This window comes from Xenopus laevis, chromosome 2S, assembly GCF_017654675.1.
Source record: "Xenopus laevis strain J_2021 chromosome 2S, Xenopus_laevis_v10.1, whole genome shotgun sequence".
Lineage (NCBI taxonomy): Eukaryota > Metazoa > Chordata > Amphibia > Anura > Pipidae > Xenopus > Xenopus laevis.
In genome coordinates, this window is record NC_054374.1 from 42,487,169 (window position 1) to 42,508,626 (window position 21,458).

Genomic DNA, 21,458 nt, shown 5'->3' on the forward strand with positions numbered 1-21,458 from the left:
TTTAAACTTCTAGTGAATTTAAATAAATCAATCGTCATTGCAAAAGGTGGCGCAGTGTACGTAGGAACAAAATTTAGTCCTTTACTTAAAACAGAAAGTTCATTAGTCTTTAAAGCATATGCAGATAAATTAATGACATTAGTTACCTGCGCTTCTTCCATGTTACTTGGCGTTTGGGCCTGTGATTTTCGTCCATGTCCTCTCCGTGTCTTGCGCTTCTTTTTGACTGGGGGCCCTCCCCTAAAAAAGAACCTGCTGAACTCTGCGAAGACGCGGGTGAAGTAAGCTGAAGTGAAGTAATGTTATTACTGTAGCTGATGTTATATGAAAAAACAAATGCAATTTCAGGCCATTTACTGTAATAGTCTAGGTTATAGCAAATTTGCAGTCTATAGGAGTATCTGTAAAAGGACCCACAATATCAATAGCAAGTTTTTCCCATGCTGAATGAGGGAATGGTATTGGTTTACATCTGGTCTCAACTTAACTTTGTGTACAGTGAAGTGTTGCTTTGTGGTGAAATTTAATAATTGTAGGTGTAATGCAGCAAAGAGATCCGTTCCAAGTATAGCTTATTCACAATATAAAAGTCAAATTTTGCAGTATTTGATTCAAATTGTACAGTCACTGGCAAGCAACCAAGCACAGGGATTGGATCCTTTAAGTAACTGACCAGTTTCAGGGCAGGTGCAACATGCGGATCTTTTGCAAATTATTTCAAGAAAATATCCTTTGGTAGTATAGAAACAGCTGAACCTGTATCAAGCATTTGGTTAATGCAGTGCCCCTTGTCAGCAGAAGCAGTACTGACACTGACAGTGCATATAAACTTGTCTGGAATAAATGTATCAGCTTTATCCACACTTAATACTGTAACATTTGTAGTAGGGACTTCATGAACATCTTTAGCAGAACAACGGCAGATCTTAAAAAAATGTCCTACTGTACCTACTGTACAGCTTTTGCAGGACATGTAACAATTTGCAGTGTGTTGCGTTGAACCACAGTGAAAGCAGTATTTTTTCATTTGGATTTGCTGCACGGTTTTGCATTGTAGGTGAATCCCTTTCCTTAGCACTGTATTTTGCCTGTGACTGTGCATTATTAGGCCACAGTGTTGAATTCACAATTTGTACATTCCCAGCAGTTCCCTGACTGAGAGTTTTAGCCTCTGCCACTGCTGTTTCAATTTGGCTAGCAACTGTCATAGCCTTTGCAAGGGTTAAATCCTGCTCTAGGAGCAGTCTCTCTCTAATGCGAGGTGAGTTTGTTTTTTCCTCTATTTGGTCTCTTAGCATTTTATCTGTTAGAGTCCCAAACTCACAGGTAACAACTAACACTCTCAAAGCTGCTACAAATTGTTCTGTGGATTTGCCATTACGTTGTCCATTTACTTTTGGCACAAAAAAGTTCTTTATAGCAGTAAGAGCAGTTTCATAAGTCTCATCAGCTAATGGTAATGTATAGAAAATACACTGTCCCTCTGCTCCCAGGCAGTGAATAAGTAAAGCATGCTTTCTAGCAGCAAAAATCTCCCCTTGGTCAGCAGCAATAATGTAATTTTCAAACATATGGATCCAAGCAGTAAAAAGGTATGGTAGGCTCACCAGGGTTTGGAAGAAAAGATGCAGGCTGCTGCAGAGGTAGAAGAGACATCTTGTCGCCAATTTGTTATGTTTTGGGTAGCCGAGGATGAGTAGAGTATAACAGTGCTTTATTAGCAGGTTCATGCAGCCATTACACAACAGTAAGCAACTATATGTATCTAAGGAAAAGGGATTTCTGTAATTTATGGCAGTTCTTCATGAAGTGCAGCGTCAGCTCTATCAAATATATGATTAATATATTATCAAGTATCTATATGCCTGAATGCACAAAAGCAAAAATATATGCATAGTTTAAAAAAAGTTTGGATTAACACAGGAATGATAAAAAAAAAACAAAGTTTATTAATATTAGTGCACAAGAACCAACTTTTTGGCCCCACTTGTAAGCCTGATGAAGCTGCAAAGGAACCTGAAAGGCATGGAAAAAAAACTATAGAGAATGTGTCAAGTGAAGGCCAATTTGGTTCCAGCCATGGTAGTAGCACTCAGGGTTGTGACTACTAAGATGATAGAATGTGTTGTTACTACAAACACTCAATATAGAAAAACAAAAGAAATCCCAATCATGTGCAGTTAACAAGAAGTTTTACTTGTAAACAAGTGCAAGCATATATATGTTTTTTGTTATTACTATTTTTACACTTTCACCTTTAGAAGTGCCTCACAATCAACTGAGATAATATAAAACACACGATTAGATGTGAAGCATTGTTCTGAACACAATGGGGCACATTTACTAAGGGTCGAATATCGAGGGTTAATTAGCCCTCGATATTGGACTGTCGAAGTTAAATCCTTATACTTTGAATATTGAAGTTTTTTTTAAAGAGACAGTATTTCGACTATCGGATAGTCGAACAATTTTTAGTTCGAATCGTTCGATTCGTAGTCGAAGGTCGAAGTAGCCAAAAAAACACTTCGAAATTCGAAGTATTTCTTATTCTATTCCTTCACTCGAGCTAAGTAAATGTGCCCCAATGTGTGTCTGTTGCATAGTCATAATTTCATAATGAAAATGTTAAATATTTCAGTTCAGCTAATAAATTTAAAAATGCCCAATTTAAAACCTTACATATACTGATTCCTATAGGTCCTTAACCTAGGCTAAATAGTTAAAAATACACATTTCATAAATATAAAGACCAAGTGACAGCAGTCTGCAATTTTCATAATTACCAGAAACTTCCAGAATAGTGATGGACGAATTTGTCCCGTCCCGGGCAAAAAAATTAGCAAAACGAGAAATTTGCTGGAGGCGTCAATTTGCCGCCAACATTTGACACTCATTAAAGTCAATGGGCTCTTGCTTAATTGTCGTCAGAGTCAAAAATGTTGCCATTGTAAAAAAATTTTCACCTATGAATTTTCACACAATTTCGCTATAATTCGCCGCGAATTTGCGCATGCCGAATAAATTCGCCTGTCACTACTTTCAGAAATGTTTTATATTTGTGCCCTTTAAAATACACATCCTTTTTAGGGTGCTTATGATAAAACCATTACTTGCACAGAGCTATTTAATATGTTTTGGAAATTAGGACAGAGAGAGAGAGAGAGAGTCAATAAATAACTGTTATTTTTGAAAGTTATATCACTGATCTAGACGTGAGATATCTTATCAAGCCAATAGATCCCTATCCAGGGGTGTCCCTCCAATTCCTCACAATCGACTTTTCTCACCCAGCACTGTGTCTTAGTCTCCATGTGTTGGGTTTTTCTCAAAACAACTCTTTCTCCGTTAGTTTTGTGTCAGCTGGAGTAAAAATCAAAATCATTGTGTAAAATTAAACGTTACATTAAATCAATATGTACCTGCTCGATAATGTATATACAATTTCTATATATGGTATATAGCACGTCACAGCATCGTAGAACTAACAGACCACCTAAAGCTCATCACATTCATATTAAAGCTAATACAGACTGACTGAAACAAAATCTACAAAGATCACTCCTTGCAACTGGTTCCTGTTTTTTTTTTTATAGGTTGGCTCAGTGGAAGAATTTCAAGGCCAGGAGCGAAAAGTTATCATTGTATCTACAGTTCGTAGCAACGAAAGCAAAAAATTTGTCACATTTGATGAAGTCTTTAGCCTTGGCTTTGTAAAGAACCCTAAGGTAAGAGAATTTTTTTGGGGAATGAATGAAAGGAAATGTTCAGCTTCATCAACAGAACTGCATTAACACATACAGCATGATCCTAAAGCTGGCTATACATTGACAGACTTTGACGCTGCTCCGTCAGCTAAATGATCTCTTTCACGATTCACCCATCCAAGGTAAATTATATGTGAGGACACTTTGGTCTTATCTTTGTCGTGTGGGCTGCAAGATCTCACATATATTGACCGGTTGTGGTCTTTTCCTTTGTTAACTTTCACAAAAGGCATGCACAGCGAACAACATTTAACAATGTTTATCTGACTATGAGATTTAATTTTTTCATGACGAAAATTTTTAAACCCTGTTCGACTGTTGGAACAATTTTGTGGGAATGATACGATTGTTTATTCCCCATCAATGTAGCGATAAGTAGTCCCTTTTATCAGAAAGTGCTAAAATTAGTAATTTCATACGATAAAATCTGCCCGTGTATGGCCACCTTAACACCATTAAATATCCTGGTCAAACCCAACATCGTCATCGTGTAAATCACATAATTAAGTAACTTTTAGACTGCTGTATTTCCTTGCCCAATATTTTCACTTTTTCAGCTTTGAATAGCTGCCCCTATGGCTTCACAGCAGCTTGTTTTATATAAACTGTTGTAGAGTTTCTGAAAAAACACACCAGGACTTTACATTTTCATTACTTTAAAAACTTTAATTTTTCAGTGTTACTGTCCCTTTAAGGCAGCTGTCCTCAACCTTTTTTTACCCATAAGCCACATTCAAATATAAAAAGTTTGGATGCAACAAAAGCATGAAAAAAATTACTGGAGGTGCCAAATAAGGGCTGTGATTGGCCATTTGGTAGCCCCTATGTGGACTGATAGCCTACAGGAGGCTCTGTTTGGCAGTATGCCTAGTTTTTATGCAACTAAAACTTGCCTCCATGCCAGGAATTCATAAATAAGTGACATCACTGGGAGCAACATCAAATGGGTTGGTGAGCAACATGTTGCTCGCAAACCACTGGTTGGGGATCACTACTTTAAGGTATGAAGATCCAAATTATGGAAATATACTGTATGCGAAAAACTCCATGTCCTGAGCATGCTGGATAACAGATTCCAAACCGTATACTATATTTTACTGAATCAATCACTCCTAACTTGTTCCTTGTACAATCATCAGTGTTTATCAAAAGTAGCATTATTATTCATTGCCTGGCATATGAAGGGTATATAAACATTATATAAAATGGACAGTGTACTGTGTTTGTTTATACAGGCCTAAAGCTCTGTATTTTTATGTATATAGTCATAGTACTGTCACTAGGCTGTTATGTGTTAAACGCATGCAATGAAAACATGGAGTATAGCCCTTTATTTATAGAACTAAACATTACAAAATTAACATTATTGAAAACATTTTTATTGAAAATTAGGGATGTCGCGGACTGTTCGCCCGCAAACTAATTTGCGCGAACATCGACTGTTCGCGTCCGCCGAATGTTCGCGAACGTCGCGCGACGTTCGCCAATTTGGGTTCGCCTTAGCTGGCGCTTATTTTTGACCTCTCACCCCAGACCAGCAGATACATGGCAGCCAATCAGGAAGCTCTCCCTCCTGGACTACCCCCACACCCCCTGGACCACTCCCCTTCCATATATAAACTGAAGCCCTGCAGCGTTTTTTCATTCTGCCTGTGTGTGCTTGGAAGAGCTAGTGTAGGGAGAGAGCTGTTGAGTGATTTGAGGGACAGTTGATAGTAACTTTGCTGGCTAGTAATCTACTTGATACTGCTCTGTATTGTAGGGACAGAACTCTGCAGGGATTTGAGGGACATTTTAGGTTAGGTAGCTTTGCTGACTAGTAATCTACCTTCTACTGCAGTGCTCTGTGTGTAGCTGCTGTGGGCACTGCTTCTGATCTCATCTGCTGACTGCTGCCTGTAACCCAATAGTCCTTGTAAGGACTGGTTTTATTTTCTTTTTTGTTTTTTTACTTTGCTACTATAAGAGCCCAGTGCTATTAGTCTAGCTGTGTTGGGGAGTGGGACTGGTGTGCTGCTCCTCCTAGTAGTTCACCACTACCAGCACCAACCAGAGTCAAAATTGTTACAAAGTATCTTATTTGCACCTGTTAGCTGTTCTGAGCTCTCTGCCAAAAGCTAATTAAGTTAGAAACTGTTTTCTTTTCTGGCTGTTCAGTTCAGAGAAAAGAGGGACTGGTGTGCTGCTCCTCCTAGTAGTTCACCACTACCAGCACCAACCAGAGTCAAAATTGTTACAAAGTATCTTATTTGCACCTGTTAGCTGTTCTGAGCTCTCTGCCAAAAGCTAATTAAGTTAGAAACTGTTTTTTTTCTGGCTGTTCAGTGCAGAGAAAAGAGGGACTTTCCAGTACAAAAGAGGGACAGGGGGTTGAGTGGTCAAAAGAGGGACAGTTGGGAGGTATGCAAGTGCCACATAGCTGTGTGAGCTTTTTCACATTCTGTCTAAATAACAATAATAATTCCGTGTCCGTAAACATCACCTGAGTGATGTTTTTACAGCAGCAATAATATATTCCGTACCCACTACTGTATACGTTGCCCTTGCAGGCATTGTTTGCCCAGTCTTTAACCAAGTGCCACCTAGCTGTGTGACAATCGATGTGCAGGCCGCGCACTCCTGGGTATGAACACAGATCGCTCGTCTCCAGATTATTTAAAAGGTAAATACTTTATTTAAGACATACAATCAAATAACTATGGCGTCTGAGGTCTGACGCGTTTCGTGACAAAGCACTTCCTCAGAGACCTCATTTCCTGTCACATTACACCAAGTTTAAATCCCCCCCACACACCTGAACATTAATTAAGTCATTAAAACATTCTTTCTTTTACTCACTAAAAAGTCGCGTTAGTTATATATAAGACAAATATTGAAAATAGGGATAATCCTATAAATAAGTTCATTGATTGATATAATGTATAAACAAAAACCATATAATATATATTTCATATCTTAGATAATTACAGTACTTCATTAATGTGACATTCGATTTATTTTAATCCATAATTTAGAAATGTAATTTGATATAATTAGATATAATAACTGCTATTTGGAGACGTATAAGTAAAAAATCTTATAACCATTTTATCTTAACTTGTTCACAAAGCGATCATGCAACAATAACTAACGCGACTTTTTAGTGAGTCACGAAACGCGTCAGACCTCAGACGCCATAGTTATTTGATTGTATGTCTTAAATAAAGTATTTACCTTTTAAATAATCTGGAGACGAGCGATCTGTGTTCATACCCAGGAGTGCGCGGCCTGCACATCGATTGTTGGACTTTTGGCGTTCCTTCCTAGTGACGGACTCGGGGCTGGCTGCACCCGGGTCACCTATCGTGCAGGGTAAGATTCCAAAGATTTACTTACAACATTTGTTTAGCGGACGGGAAGAGCCCGGTGTTAAGATTGAAGAGTAGGGTCCGTGGCAGGTGCACCCGGACCAACAGTTGTTCACGGTGAGCGGGGCTAAGTCTGCATTAAGCTTTTCAGTATTGAATCGATACCCGCACCTTGTCGTGTTTATGACTATTAAGCACACACTCAGAGCCGGATTTGTCTTTTTTTGTATAATTATGGTTTTAAAAACTAGGCCACCTAGCTGTGTGAGCTTTTTCACATTCCGTGTCCAGAAACATCACCTGAGTGACGTAGTGTGATTTCTGCCCTTTACAGCACAAAACGCAGCGCTGTGTCAACAATGTATTTTTCAGATACATTTTTGCCCTTGATCCCCCTCTGGCATGCCACTGTCCAGGTCGTTGCACCCTTTAAACAACTTTAAAATCATTTTTCTGGCCAGAAATGTCTTTTCTAGCTTTTAAAATTCGCCTTCCCATTGAAGTCTATGGGGTTCGCGTCGTTCGCATTTTTTGACGCAAGTTCGCGAATATGTTCGCGAACATTTTTTCCGCCGTTCGCTACATCCCTATTGAAAATGACTAAATTCATGGGAATTTTATGAGTATAAAACAATACTTTCATGAAAAGTATAGTATAGTTAAAATTGAAGGGCAGATTTGCTTTTCACTGTGTGGTGCAGATAATTAATTTTACGTTGTATTTGTGGATCTACCTTATTCATTTATCAGGCAATAATTCAGTTGTTTTTGCAAACCTATACTGAATGGGTATTAGGCCTGCCCTTAGTCACATTAGCTCTGTAAGTTGTATATCGCATAAAAATGTGGTCTTTAATGAACATGAACAATGATTTTTAACCCTTCAAAATTAAAATGTGTTGCATTTATTCATGGGTGTATTTCTTGGACTGGTATGGACTATTTAGTGACTCAAAGCCCAAATTAATTTTCATTAGTGTGACATTACACTGTGACATGAACGTAAATTCTTGCAAAACCTGCTTGTCTGTTAACATCTCTTATTTTTTCCTTTGCTTTTAGAGGTTTAATGTTGCTATTACAAGAGCAAAATCACTCTTGATTTTAGTGGGAAATCCTGTAGTACTTGGCCAGGACCCCCACTGGTCTCAGTAAGTAAATGACAGCCATAGAGATTGTTTTTAAATATGCCTCAGAGAGAATGTATGTCTTTTCACTGTAGCATGCACCTGTGAGGTCACACAACACCTAAGGCAGAAAATGGAACCCACATAACCAATAAATACCTTGATACATTTACATTTACCTTGGTCATTGTTGGTATGCTCCATTTTATGCGCATAATGAGCAAGTTGTGGCATGTGCTCCGACAAGATTGCCCGAACTGGGAGCTTTCTCCCGGTGCTGGTGTCCTAGCTCTAGCAGGGGGTTACCCCCAACTGGAGTGCAGACTTTATTAGCCTACACCTCTGGTGGGGAAAAATATTTTTGGCCCTTCAAAAGGAGTACCAGGAGGGACTCCCTAGTATCCACATTTTTAGTATGATACACTGAAGCATTCTTAAATGTGTGTTTACTAATACAAGGAACCTGAATGCTGCAACAATGGGCAACTTGGTTGGAAGACTGCAAGTTTTGATAGCAATAGGGAGCACTGTAAGTGGCTTTTATGGTTGAGATGCAAAACACCACATACATAGCTCTTACAGAGAGTATCTATATGTAAAGCTTAAAGATTTTTATCTCTTTCATTATTTGTCTGCAATCTGTATGGAGTAGTGATGTTCGGGTTGACAAAAAAAATTGACCTGACCTTAACCTGAGCCTTTCCAACCCAAACTTTACCTGAGCCTTTCCAACCCAAACTTTACCTGAGCCTTTCCAATCCATACCCTTCCTGAGCCCTCCCGAACTGAAACCTACCCGGACCTCCCTGAACCTGAACACTATCCAAGCTCTTCCAACCCAGACCTTTCCCGAGACACAGCACAGCCGCTCTGTAGACCCATGCCCAACCCACCCATCCCTGACATAATGAAAGGGGGAGGGGCAGGCTCATGTCTATGAATAGAGGCTACCAGAGGTGGAAGCTGGAGTAAGGTCATATGCGACTTGACAATCTTGTGTGGAAGTCGTCCCTAATCCTGGGTAAACTCGAGGGTCTCGCAGGTTTCAGCCCAGCCCAAAAATCACTAGTATAGTGTCTTTAGATTTTGAAATGTAGCATGGCAATTTGTCAGTGTCAACACTTAGAAACATGTGTTGCGTTGTTAAACATTTAAAAATGTATCAAGCCTACCGATTTATTGTCTTCTCATACTGTATGTTTGTCCAGGTTTTTGAACTATTGCAGTGATTCTGGAGGTTACCGTGGCTTCAAGATAGAATCAAAAGATCTGCATGAGAATATTATAGGACTATTCGGTCACCTGAATCTCAATAGTCCTCCACCAGGTAAGGAATCGAATATACTGTGCCATGTAACTGTATGGTAGATAGGTTATTAGGCAATGATAATGAACTCTATAGTGATACGAGTTCTTGGAAGTGTTAAAACTGTTTCAACATAGTGACAAAGTTAATTTGGGTTGAAAAAAAGACCAAAGTCAATCAAGTTTAACACCTCCAAAAGAAACCCAGCACACATTCATACACATACTCACATAAACTATATATACCCATACTTATATTAATTGTAGATTTTAGTATCACTATAGCCTTGAATATTATGCTTGTCCAATAAATCACCCAAGCCCCTTTTAAAGGCATTAGCAGAATCTGCCATCAAAACAACATCTGCCAGTGCATTCCACAACCTCACAGTCCTCACTGTAAAGAACCACTTGCGTTGCTTCAAATGAAAGTTATTTTCCTCTAGTCTGAAGGGGTGGCCTCTGGTGCGGTGATCCATTTTATGGGTAATAAAAGATCTCCTGCTATCTGTCTATAATGTCCTCTAATGTACTTATAATGTGTAATGATGCCCCCCCCCTTGACAGTCTACTTTCATAATTTGCATCCCTTTAACCAGTTTAGTTACACGTCTCTACACTCTCTCCAGCTCATGTTTATCCCTCTCAAGGACTGGAGTCCAAAACTGCACTGCATACTCCAGATGAGGCCTTACCAGGGACCTATATAGAGGCAAAATTATGTTTTCATCCCTTGAGTTTATGCCCTTTTTATGCAAGACAGAACTTTATTTGCTTTAGTAGCCACAGAATGACACTGCCCAGAATTAGACAACGCCTAGATCCTTCTCAAATAATAAAAACACACTGCCATTTAGTGTATAATTTGCATTAATTAAGTCCAAGTAGATCACATCCACTGCCATCCCAGAATGGAGGTCCTTGCTCACCTTCTCATAAAAGGAAGTTAAATTAGTCTGGCAAGATCTGTTGTACATAAAATTATGCTGGGACAAATTCATAGTATTACTATTTGCAATGAAGCCAAATATCTTATCCCTTAAAGGAGAAGGAAAGGTTAAAACTAAGTACCGTATATACTCGCGTATAAGCCGAGTTTTTCAGCACCCAAAAAGTGCTGAAAAAATTGACCTCGGCTTATACGCGGGTACCTCTTCTAGATGAAATACGGTAGGAAGGCTGCCTCACCGGTAAATTTCAGGAGGCGCCACCCCCGAGTCCTCAGCCCGAGTCCCTGGAAGCCCCACAGCTCGAGCAGCAGCCGGACGCCCCCCTCGTGTTTCCCCGCAATTTACACCCGATCCCCGGCCGCCTCTGCCTCGTGCTCCCGGCTGCCTCACCTCTCTCTGCTCCGAGCCATATCTGCGCAGCTCTCTCCACTTCCGCCGGGAGAGTCTGTGTCTCTCCGCGGCTCTTCCCTCGTCTCCAGCTGCTGCCGCCGGGTCTCACCTTCCGGCCAATGGGGGAGGAGGAGCCGGAGAGTTGGGGAGAGCGACCTCAGCAGCCCCTGGCAATCTGTGTCCGACACAAACAACTACCGGTATTAGAAACTTTCTCAGCTCTGCATTAACATACCGGTATGTTATCAGCCTTGTCATTATTGTGTGGGGAGTGTGTGTACGGTATATAGTGTATGATGGTGTGGGTAGAGAGTTTGTGTGTGTATATAGTATATGTGTGGGGAGTTTGTGTGTATAGTATGTGTGTGTGATTATTTTGTGGGAAGAGTGTGTGTGTAAAGTATATGTGTGTCTATGTGTGTATAATTGCTAGTGGAAAGTATATTTTGTCTCAGCTGAAAAATATCTGTAATATAAATCCACTGGGGGGGGCACATTTTCAGTGATTTCGTTTGCGCTGTAGTGATTGTAGCATAAAGGGTCTTAGTTGTGTCTAGGCTTATACGCGAGTCAATACGTTTCCCCAGTTTTTGTTGGTAAAATGAGGTACCTCGGCTTATACACGGGTCGGCTTATACACGAGTATATACGGTAAGCCTTATCAGAAAGGTCCATCTAAATATACCAGTAAACCCCCAAAGTAATGCTGCTCTGAGTCCCCTGTCAAAAGAAACACTGCATTTCTTTCCTTCTATTGTGTACTCATGGGCTTCTGTATCAGACTTCCTGCCTTCAGGTTAAACCTCATTGCCCTGGGCAAGAGCATGCTCCGTTTGCTCCTCTTCCCCACCCCCCCTCCTTTCTCTACTGAGCCCAGAGCAGGGAGAGACTCAGGCAGGAAGTGATGTCACACCACGTTAATACTGCAGCTCCTATCCTAAACAAACAGAGAGCTTCTAGAGCTGTTTACTCAGTTATAGTAAAACATTCTACAGAATAAATATAGCATTTTAGCTTGCACTATTGCAGCTAATCTATTGGCAATAAAATGCCTCCATAGCTTTCCTTCTCCTTTAAAAGAACAGTTCAGTGTAAAAATAAAAATTGGTTAAATAGATGTGCAAAATAAAACATGTTTCTAATATAGTTAGTTAGCCAAAATGCAATCTATAAAGGCTGTAGTGACTGGATGTCTAACATAATAGCCACTTCCTACTTTGTAGCTCTCTAAATCTGAGTTAGTCAGCGACTTTAAGGGGCACCGTATGGGACATAACTGTGAGTTTGCAATTGATTGTTAGCATGCAGCTCACATTCAAGCAAACAGTTATGAACCTTGTGCCCCCCCCATCAAGTCACTGATTGTTTACTACCTGGTAAAAGCAGGAAGTAGCGTTCTTTTCTGTTATGTTGTTAGATTATAGATTTATAATTTATTGATTTAATTTTTGGATAACTAACTGTATTGAAAACATTTTTTATTTTGCACAGCTTATTTAACCAGTTTTTATTTCAATACTGAACAATTCCTTTAATAAACTTTCAAAAACCTTTCCTGCCGTCAAACTAACCGGCCTATAGTTTTGAGGCCGAGAACAGGATGCATTTTTGAATAGCGGCATCAAATTAGCAATTTGAAAGTCTCTTGGCACTGTACCTGTACTCAATGTATCCTGAAAAATTAAGAAGTGACAATCACAGAGCTAAGCTCATTTAGTACCCTGGTTCCGGAACAGATGAAACTTAAGCATTGGTATACGTATGAGCAAACAAGCAAACTGTATTAACAAATAGAGTACATCAAGATTATTGTAAAAACAAAATATTTCCAAAGAGGGAGGAGGTCGGATGACCTTGTATAAATATTTCACTGTGTTTTTGCTCAACCATGTACATTTTATTCACCCCAGGAGAAGAAACTGGAGAGAGTCATCTGCATCAGCAAGTTGAACCAGCTTGGAGGCATGACCACTGAATTCTACTTTTTCCTACAGTATAAAGACTCATTCACTCAGAAAAATGTCTTATATTTCTTAGCTCATTTCAGTCACAGACATCTCTATAAGCAGTAGTAAATATTAACAAAGCACAAACACAAATTGTTTCTTTGTCTTGTGTGATGCCTGCTCTTATCATAAGTGTACGAGTATCTAGAATGACTGCCAAAAACAAGAGGGGTTTCCCACCCGTACTGATAATAAAACTCTCAAAAATACCTTTACATTGAAGAGAATTATGATTTTTCATATCCTTGGCAGTAGCATCATGTTATATAACAAACATGCAGAAGGAAGCGTTTTTACACAATATCATTCTCATTTCAAGGATACAATTCCTGTTCTCATCTGCTTTATGTAGTTTTTGTTCAATAGTTGACTGTTAGCCTTAACCTTACCTTTGTTGACAGTGTAGAAATCAATGAAAGATGCTTTATACATAATGTGTAGAACTACTTAGCATTTTTTGAAATGTTAAGAATATTTTTACAGAACACTTTTCTTGCAAGAGGTACACTATATTCTTTTTTTTTCTTGCTAAATATATTGTGCTTCTTATATATCATTTACAGTTATTTTGCTAAAATGAATCAAAATTATTGTACTTACAGGATAGCATAAAATGATAAGGAAATTGAGCCATAATTGGTGAACTGCCTTTTGTACCTCTATAGTATAATGTCAAAATGCTTTCTAATCCACAAAATAAATGCTGTCAAGAAATATAAATTTTAGAGGCTTTTTTTTCTAACCATTGTGATATGTTTGTAAAGTGTTGGCTGTAAAGCTGGCCATAGATGTTGAGATTTTTAAAAGATCAGATCCTGATCGTGAGACCACGATCTTCTCAGAACGATCGTACGATCGTACGAATCTACCATCAACTAAAAAGACCAATTTACCAGGAAAACAAAGGGGAGCTGCCTGCTTGGCCCTGCAAACATAGAGAGATTGCACTGGGACCGACAAAGATTTTTTGACCTGGCCGATCAATTTCCCGACAGATGTCGGCCGAAAAATCGTAAGATGTACGATCGTTCGAATACCACTAACCGCACGATAATTTCGAAGGATCGGTCGGGCTTCCCTAAAATCGGTCGTTCGGCAAGAAGAATCGTTGCGTCTATGGGGACCTTTACTCGAGTAATTGTAAGGTGAAGAACCCATTTAACCTCCATGATTAATCACACAGAGGAAAATATAAAGATACAAAATTGATGAAAGCTCATTTAAAGTCTGGTGAAGTAAATTTCCATATTTTCCATTTTCTAAGAGATTAAGGTTCTTTAAATAGCATTTTTCTGTTCTAGAGACTCTGTATCTTTTGGGAATTCAGTGCCCTAAGTGCATTTGTATTGCACACAATAGGCAGGTACTGCAATCCACTTGTTTGTCAGATTTATCATCATTATGTATTTAAAATAAATTAAGGGTGCTGCTACTGGGGCTTATGATCTAGAGCCATAATGATTTATACAACAGGATGAAAATGTGGGATTCTGTGATATCTGCTCTTTAAGGAAATATAAACAAAATATAATTTCAAGGACTATATTGGCATGTTTACTAACATTGGAGATAAATATCTGGAGAGATTTCTGGAGATGTTGCACATAGCAACCAATCAGATCTTTGCTTTTGTTTTCTAAAGGTGGCCATACACGGATAGATCCGCTCGTTTGGCGATGTCGCCAAACGAGCGGATCTCCCTCCGATATGCCCACCTTGAGGTGGGCAATATCGGGCTGATCCGATCGTGGGCCCTAGGGCCCAACGATCGGATCCTAGCGTTCGCCAAACGGGCGGTCGGATCGCGGGACCGCATCAACGAACAGATGCGGCCGCGATCCGACGGGATTTTTAATCCCATCCGATCGAGATCTGGCCGACTTTCGGCCAGATCTCGATCGGGGAAGCCCGTCGGGGGCCCCCATACACGGGCCAATAAGCTGCCGACACGGTCTGTCGGCAGCTTTTATCGGCCCGTGTATGGCCACCTTAACTTATAGGTGGCTGTTTAAATCTAATGGCTGATTGGTTGCCATGGGCAACATCTCCATAAAACTATATATATTTGAAATTGGTGTGTTCAGAAGACATAGGGGCAAATTTACTAAAAAGCGAAGTGGCTAGATCTTCCTCAGTCTTCTGTCACTTACATCATATCCTGTGAGCTGAAAATGCATCAAAGTTCAAAAAAGGCTGGCGACTTTTCGCTTTCTGAAGCAAAATTGCCTGCAAATGTTGTGACAAACTTTTTTTGGCTGAATTGAATTTTTTTTTTTTGGGTAACCGGACAAAACTAAAAAGTGACCTAATATTTGTCCTTTTGGATGCCTTATATAAAATATAGCACTCACAGTCAAGCACTATTTGTGTATCCTAAGGACCAGCTGCATTGTCTCTGCATTGTTGAACTCAAACTGCACTTGGTTACACTGGCAACTAACCATTTTTCTACAGAATAAGGCCATCTCGAGCAATAGCAATACTGTAGGGAGACATGACTAGTGATGGGCGAATCTGTCCCACTTTGCGAAATAGCAAAACATTTATGAAACACATTGAAGTCAATGGGTGACAATTTCAACATGAGCACCAATTTTTATACGCGCGACTCATTTGCCCTAATGCATTAAAGTCAATGGGCATCCGAATAAATTTAGTTTGGCAAAAACATTCGCCATCGGTGAAATCCGAAAATTCGCCGCAAATCCATGCCTGGCAAATAAATTTGCCCATCACTAGACATGATCTGATGCAAGTATTGCACCAGGAACCACAAAACACTAGTTACAATACTTGCCAAAGGTTGCACCTTCAAGGGATGCCCTGGTCAAAAGGTTAACCTTCCAAGTGGAACTTGAAATGAAAAAGTGGTGGCACTTATTTCCAAAACCCACACCTAGAAAAGGCTTAGAGGCAAATTTACTAAAGAGCGAAGTGGCTAACGCTAGCGAAAATTCGCCAATTTTGCAACTTTGCCAATTTACTAACAGGTGCTGGCGTAAATTCGCTAGCGAAGTGGACTTACTCTAGCGCTACTTCGCACCCTTACGCCAGGCAAGTTGAGCTATGGCGAAGGGATGTAACTATGCTAATTCACTAACTTGCGGATTTTCGTGAACGTTACCTCTTGCACCAGACTTTGCCACCTCAGACCAGGTGAAGTGCAATAGAGTAGATAAGGATGGTCCCAAAAAAACGCGGGCGTCTTTTATTTTTTATAGGGTGGAAAAGAGCGGTTTTTTTTTTTTAGAGTACCCTCCTTCCCCCCTACATTTGATAACATATGGCACCTAAACTATACTGTGGGCACATGTGTAGGAGATTAGAATACATTTATTAAGGTTCCTTGGCCTTGTGTAGTAGTGTGTAGTGCAGTAACGGAACTTGGTGGGGGCGGGCCGTGCAGCCGGGTCCGCCCCCACCCTCATCCGTGTGATTTTCCTCTGTGGCTGCAGCCGACTCCAGCCGGCTGCAGCGCGCGCGATCTGCCGGGGGCCCTGTGGGGATGCGGGCCCTGGCCCAGTTGCACCCCCTGCTCCCCCCAGTAGTTACGCCCCTGGTGTAGTGTAATGTGTTTTCTGCTGCATATACGGCCATTGTACTTTAACTGCACGCTGTATGCAATTTTCCGATCGATAGCGTAACTTCGAACCGCTGATCGTAACATCGCTAGTGCAACTTTGCAAACGATCTGTAACTTGTGCACAACTTCGGATCTTCGTGAATTTGCGCAGTCCTGTCGAATCTATGCCTGGCAAAGTGCGGCAAAGGCACCGCTGGCGCAAATTCGGAGGTAAGTAAATTTGCCCCTTGGGATCTGTTAGTGTCCCAGTGTTACCCTGCAAATTACTGGCAAGACATACAGTAGTTTATCGTTCTATATATTTACTATAAAAGGGGCTCAAGATTAGGGATGGGCGAATTCGACCCGTTTCGTTCCACCAAAAATTTGCCACCGGCAAAATGTCGCCGGCGCCCATTATAGTCTTTAACTATATTTAACATTATAGCCCATTATTGTCGCGCGGCAAAATTTTTTTACGCACATCGCCATACAAGTCTATGGGCGTCATTTCCATGGCGAAACAAGGCAAAAAAATTTGCCCATCCCTGCTCAAGATAACACATGTAAGATGTTACCTTATGCATACATAACTAAAGAGCATAATTTCATAGGTCTGAATTTGTGGAAGGCCAGGACAGTTAGGCCTAAGGGGACAACAAAGGAAAATTCTTCTTCCCCTGTTCTCCCACTGTCTACAAAAGTCTACAACTTTTGGAGCAATTATGGGAGAGCTAAGTATGCCGGGACACCAGAAGAATAAAGAGCCGAATTACTAATGTTTACATTTTTTTTTGTTTCCCTGAATTCTATTTTTAAGGTAAAAAATTGGGGCATATTTATCAAGGGTCGAATTTCGAATTGAAAAAATTTTGAAATTCAAAAAGACCAACCGAAGTAGAAGGTTTTTTTTTTCTTTTTGGGCGAATAGGTCGGTTTTCGATCGAATAGGTCCGCATTCAGCCAAATTCAAAACGTACGAATCGACGGAATAGCAAATTTGATCGAATTCAATTCAAAGTTTTTCCCAAAAAACTTATATTTTTCAAAGGCCACCAATTGACTCCAAATAGGTTCTAGGAGGTCCCCCATAGGCTAAAACAGCAATTTGGTTTTAGATGGCGAATGGTCAAAGTTGAATTTTTAAAGAGACAGTACATGATAAATTTCAATATTAGAATTTTAGCATTTTTTTCAAATTTGAATCGAATTTGGACTATTCCCTAGTCGAAATACACAAAAAATAGCTCGAAATTTGAATTTTTTTATTCGAAAATTCACCTCGATCTTCGATAAATCTGCCCCTAAAATTAAAAAAAAAACATGAAAAACACTAATAGAAAACTGCCACGTAAAAGCTGGCAAAGTCATGTAGGAGTCAAACCAGTGGCGTAACTTCGGATGCCAGGGCCCCCCTGCAAAGAAATTTTCAGGGCCCCCCTCTGTAAAAAATAGTGGGAGATATGCTTACTGAACAGTGAGGAATAACAGTTGTGTTTTAGTGATTGTGTTTTTACCCATGGAAACAAAAAGCTTTTCACATAGCAGCAATGCAATTTCTCCTACCTCAGCTCTGTGTAAAAGCTCTTGCCTTAGCTCCCTGAAACTTCTTTAAACTGCAGCCGGTAAGAGCACACACTTCTAATACAGCCAGTGCTTGAACTGGGATCAAAAAAGTAGAGGGCTGGTACGCTCGGCACACATAGCACCCACTATTATACTAAGGCTTGCCCACCAATACTTTCGAGTTTCAAACACTTTAAGCCAAAACCATTTTGCTATTTCCATGTTTATTAAAGGAGAGATAAACCCTAGGTATAGGACCTGTTACCCAAAATGCTCAGGGGCTGGGGTATGCCAGATAAGGGGTCTTTCCATAATCTGGAACTGCGTACCCCAGTCTGCTAAAAATCATTTGAACATTTAGTAAACCCAATAGTTTTGTTTTCCCACCAATAAAAATTAGTTATATCTTAGTTGGGATGAAGTACAATATTCTGTTTTGTTATTACAGAGAAAAAACAAATGTTTTGAATTATTTAATTAAAATTAAGTTTATGGTAGACAATTCCTGTAATTTGGAGCTTTCTGGATAATGGATCCTATACATGTACTGTTTTTTTTTTTTTTTAAAAGGTATTTATTTTGTAGATCAACTTACAGAGGCATACAAAATGTAGTACTGACCGGAGAAAAATTGTTACAGGTATATTGCATTTAGCTGCTCTGTAAGCCATTTTTAATTAACAACCATGGGATCCCCAACATAGAATTAAGTGACAAGAGCAAAGAAAGAGAGAAAAAGTAAGGAAGAGAGAGCAGCACAGAGTAGAGGTAGGGGGGGGGGGGTGGACCAACCTGCAAAGGAAATAATTAGAACAGGTAAAAAGAAAAAAAAAATTGGTGCAAGTCAACTAGGGTCTAGTTGGGAGCAACAAGCCAGTCCATTGGTTGGGCGGGAACAGTTACAGTTCTATTTGTATATGTTTCGTTGCGCAATATCCAAAGTGTCCAGATTTTATTGAATTTCGTGGGGCACCCCCTTGCATAATAAATCTGTTCCAAAACAGGCAACGTTTGCTCCACCTGAGCTATCCAGAAAGATAGGGTAGGAGGACTCTCGTCTTTCCATTTTAAGGCTATTGCCCGTTTCGCATGGAACAGGAGAAAAGTGAGCAGAGTCCTTTCAGAGCGTGAGGACGTAGTATCTTGTAGGTAGTTTAGGAGTAAAACAGCAGGATGGAACTCCACTGGCATAGCCATAAGTTGAGTAATATAATCAGCAATTTCCGCCCAAAAGTGTTGAATTTGGGCACAGTCCCATACCATGTGAAAAAAGTCAGCATTAGGGCTATTGCATCTGTTGCACTTATCCGGGAAAGCCGGATTCATTTTATGTAGAATGTAGGGGGTATAATAGGCACGGTGCAAATATTTGAATTGGATAAGTCGGTCCCTGGATCTTATCAAGGGGGTAAGAGAGTTAGCCAGAATATAGGACCATTGCTCCACTGTTAAATCCGGAATATTGACAATCCACTTCTGCAGCAGATCCCGCCTTGTGGTTTGGTAACTGGTGCGCAATAGAGAGTATATCGCAGAAAGTGGTTTAGGTAGGTGCTCCTTACGTACAAGGGTCTCCAAACGGGAAAGTTCAATCCTGGGGTCAGCAGACCGAAATTGTTGAGTGAGAGCATGCCTCAACTGCAAATACCGAAAAAGCATACCATTAGGTAGGTCAAATTTGTCCTTAAGTTGTTGAAAGGAACAGAGGGTATTGTCCAAATACAAATCACCCAGATATTTCACATTGTAGTAGGCCCACAGTTGAGGGTCAGGTACAGTAAGGAGTTGTGACAAATTACCGTTAAACCATAATGGAGTATAAGGAGATAGAGTCTGGGTACCAGCACCCATTCTCTTATTACCCAGCTGCCAAGCTTTAACCACATTTTACATGTACTGTTTAATACAGGCAATTACAGTAGGTACTGGTTTTGAAAGTCTTTTCTGAAACATTCAACCTGCAATCTCTGTTTAATTAATAGCCCCCCTGGATTCTCTTGATCATCTGGGGCAGTAAATTTGGCTTCTGTCTTTCCCCTGACCTCATCACAGTATTAAATTAACTCTTTCATATCACATGATTTTCTTTTATTATATGGCTTCCCCCATGGACCTTGTACAGGTATGGGACCCATTATCCAGACTGCTTGGGACCTGGGGTTTTCTAGATGAGATCTTTCTGTAATTTGGGTCTTCATGCCTTAAGTCTACTAGAAATTCATTTAAACATTAAATAAACCCAATAGGCTTTTTTTTTTCTTCCAATAAGGATTCATGATGTCTAAGTTTGGATCAAGTACAAGCTACTGTTTTATTATTACAGAGAAAAAGGAAATTATTTTAAAAAACTTGGATTATTTCTATAAAATGGAGTCAATGGGCTGTGATTTGGAACTCTCTAAATAACGGGTTTCCAGATAATGGATCCCATACCTGTATATACTTTTTTTTAAGAAACTCTTTTCACACACTTTTTTTTTTTTGAGAAAAAATATGAATTCTGGTGGAAATCAACAAAAACACAAGTAGCATAGAAAAGCTAGTATAGTTAATGATCTCTGCCCCAGAATGGTTTCTGGTCAGTTGACAGGGCCTACTCCAATTAACTAACTATAAATCGAACTTCCAGCACAGATGAAAGCTGATAGGAGCTTATATTGATTTCAGCAAAACTATCAGTACCTGCACTGGATATGCCTTTTTCTTTCTTCTTGCTGTTGCCCTGTCTCTGCAAAAATCTTTACTCTTTTCTACAAGCATTTTTCTTGTCTCATTTTCATGGCACCACATGTTCCGTTCCTTGTCTCACTCCTTATCTTGAACCCGACATGCTGCGTTGCTTTCGCCCCACCCCATACTCCTGCTTGTTTTCACTGTGCTCCCTCGGTCCTGTACTTAACCCTTAACCTTCTTGCCAACCTGCATAAATAAAACAGTGGCAAGGTAAGGGCAACAGTTCCCTGCCCTCCACCTTCTCAGAAGTTAAAAAGAAAAATTATAGCATCACTCCCAACTGAATACAGCGCATGCGTCAGACATGAGCTACAGGAGCTCATGAAGGCCAATCCTCCCACACGCCTTGCATTCGTAGCGGATGCTTTTTAAAGTTGTTAAATTTTAGGCGGAACTGAGGCAGGAGACTATAACATTGTCACTCTGGCCAAAAAGAGTTAGGTTTTCAGTGGCAAAAGCCCGCAGAGGTCCGGATCACCAGCACCATTTCCCTTTGATCCTGGCTGGTTGCACATACTGAGGAAGCAGGCCCCTGCCGGGCCCCCTGTACCTCCGGGCCCCCCTGCGACTGCGGGGTCTGCTTCCTCGGTAGTTACGCCACTGAGTCAAACGGAGCTGTCCTTTTTCAGTTGGAAAGTATTTCTTTCCTTGTTGAGTCCAGTGGTTTTTTTTCTATGCTTTTATTTATATCTCACGAAAATGAGGATT

At 40.1% G+C, this 21,458-nt stretch overlaps 2 protein-coding genes across 2 annotated transcripts in view; one reads left to right on the top strand and one right to left on the bottom strand.

Moving 5' to 3' along the window:
* Nucleotides 1–13,603, top strand: part of XB5951253.S (provisional ortholog of Mov10 RISC complex RNA helicase S homeolog) — a 111,418-nt gene extending 97,815 nt beyond the window's left edge. The window contains exons 19-22 of the mRNA XM_041583711.1: nucleotides 3,594–3,725; nucleotides 8,174–8,262; nucleotides 9,447–9,565; nucleotides 12,794–13,603. Of these exons, the coding sequence (XP_041439645.1) occupies nucleotides 3,594–3,725; nucleotides 8,174–8,262; nucleotides 9,447–9,565; nucleotides 12,794–12,858 (405 nt within the window). The 3' untranslated portion in view covers nucleotides 12,859–13,603. The remainder of the gene's footprint in view (nucleotides 1–3,593; nucleotides 3,726–8,173; nucleotides 8,263–9,446; nucleotides 9,566–12,793) is intronic.
* Nucleotides 13,604–18,570: 4,967 nt separating this feature from the next.
* Nucleotides 18,571–21,003, bottom strand: LOC121400503. The gene is made up of 2 exons (XM_041583712.1): nucleotides 20,700–21,003; nucleotides 18,571–19,655 (listed from the first exon to the last, which is right to left on the bottom strand). The coding sequence occupies exons 1-2, from the start codon at nucleotides 20,805–20,807 to the stop codon at nucleotides 18,873–18,875; spliced, it is 891 nt and encodes a 296-aa protein (XP_041439646.1). The 5' UTR covers nucleotides 20,808–21,003; the 3' UTR covers nucleotides 18,571–18,872.
* Nucleotides 21,004–21,458: the final 455 nt, after the last annotated feature.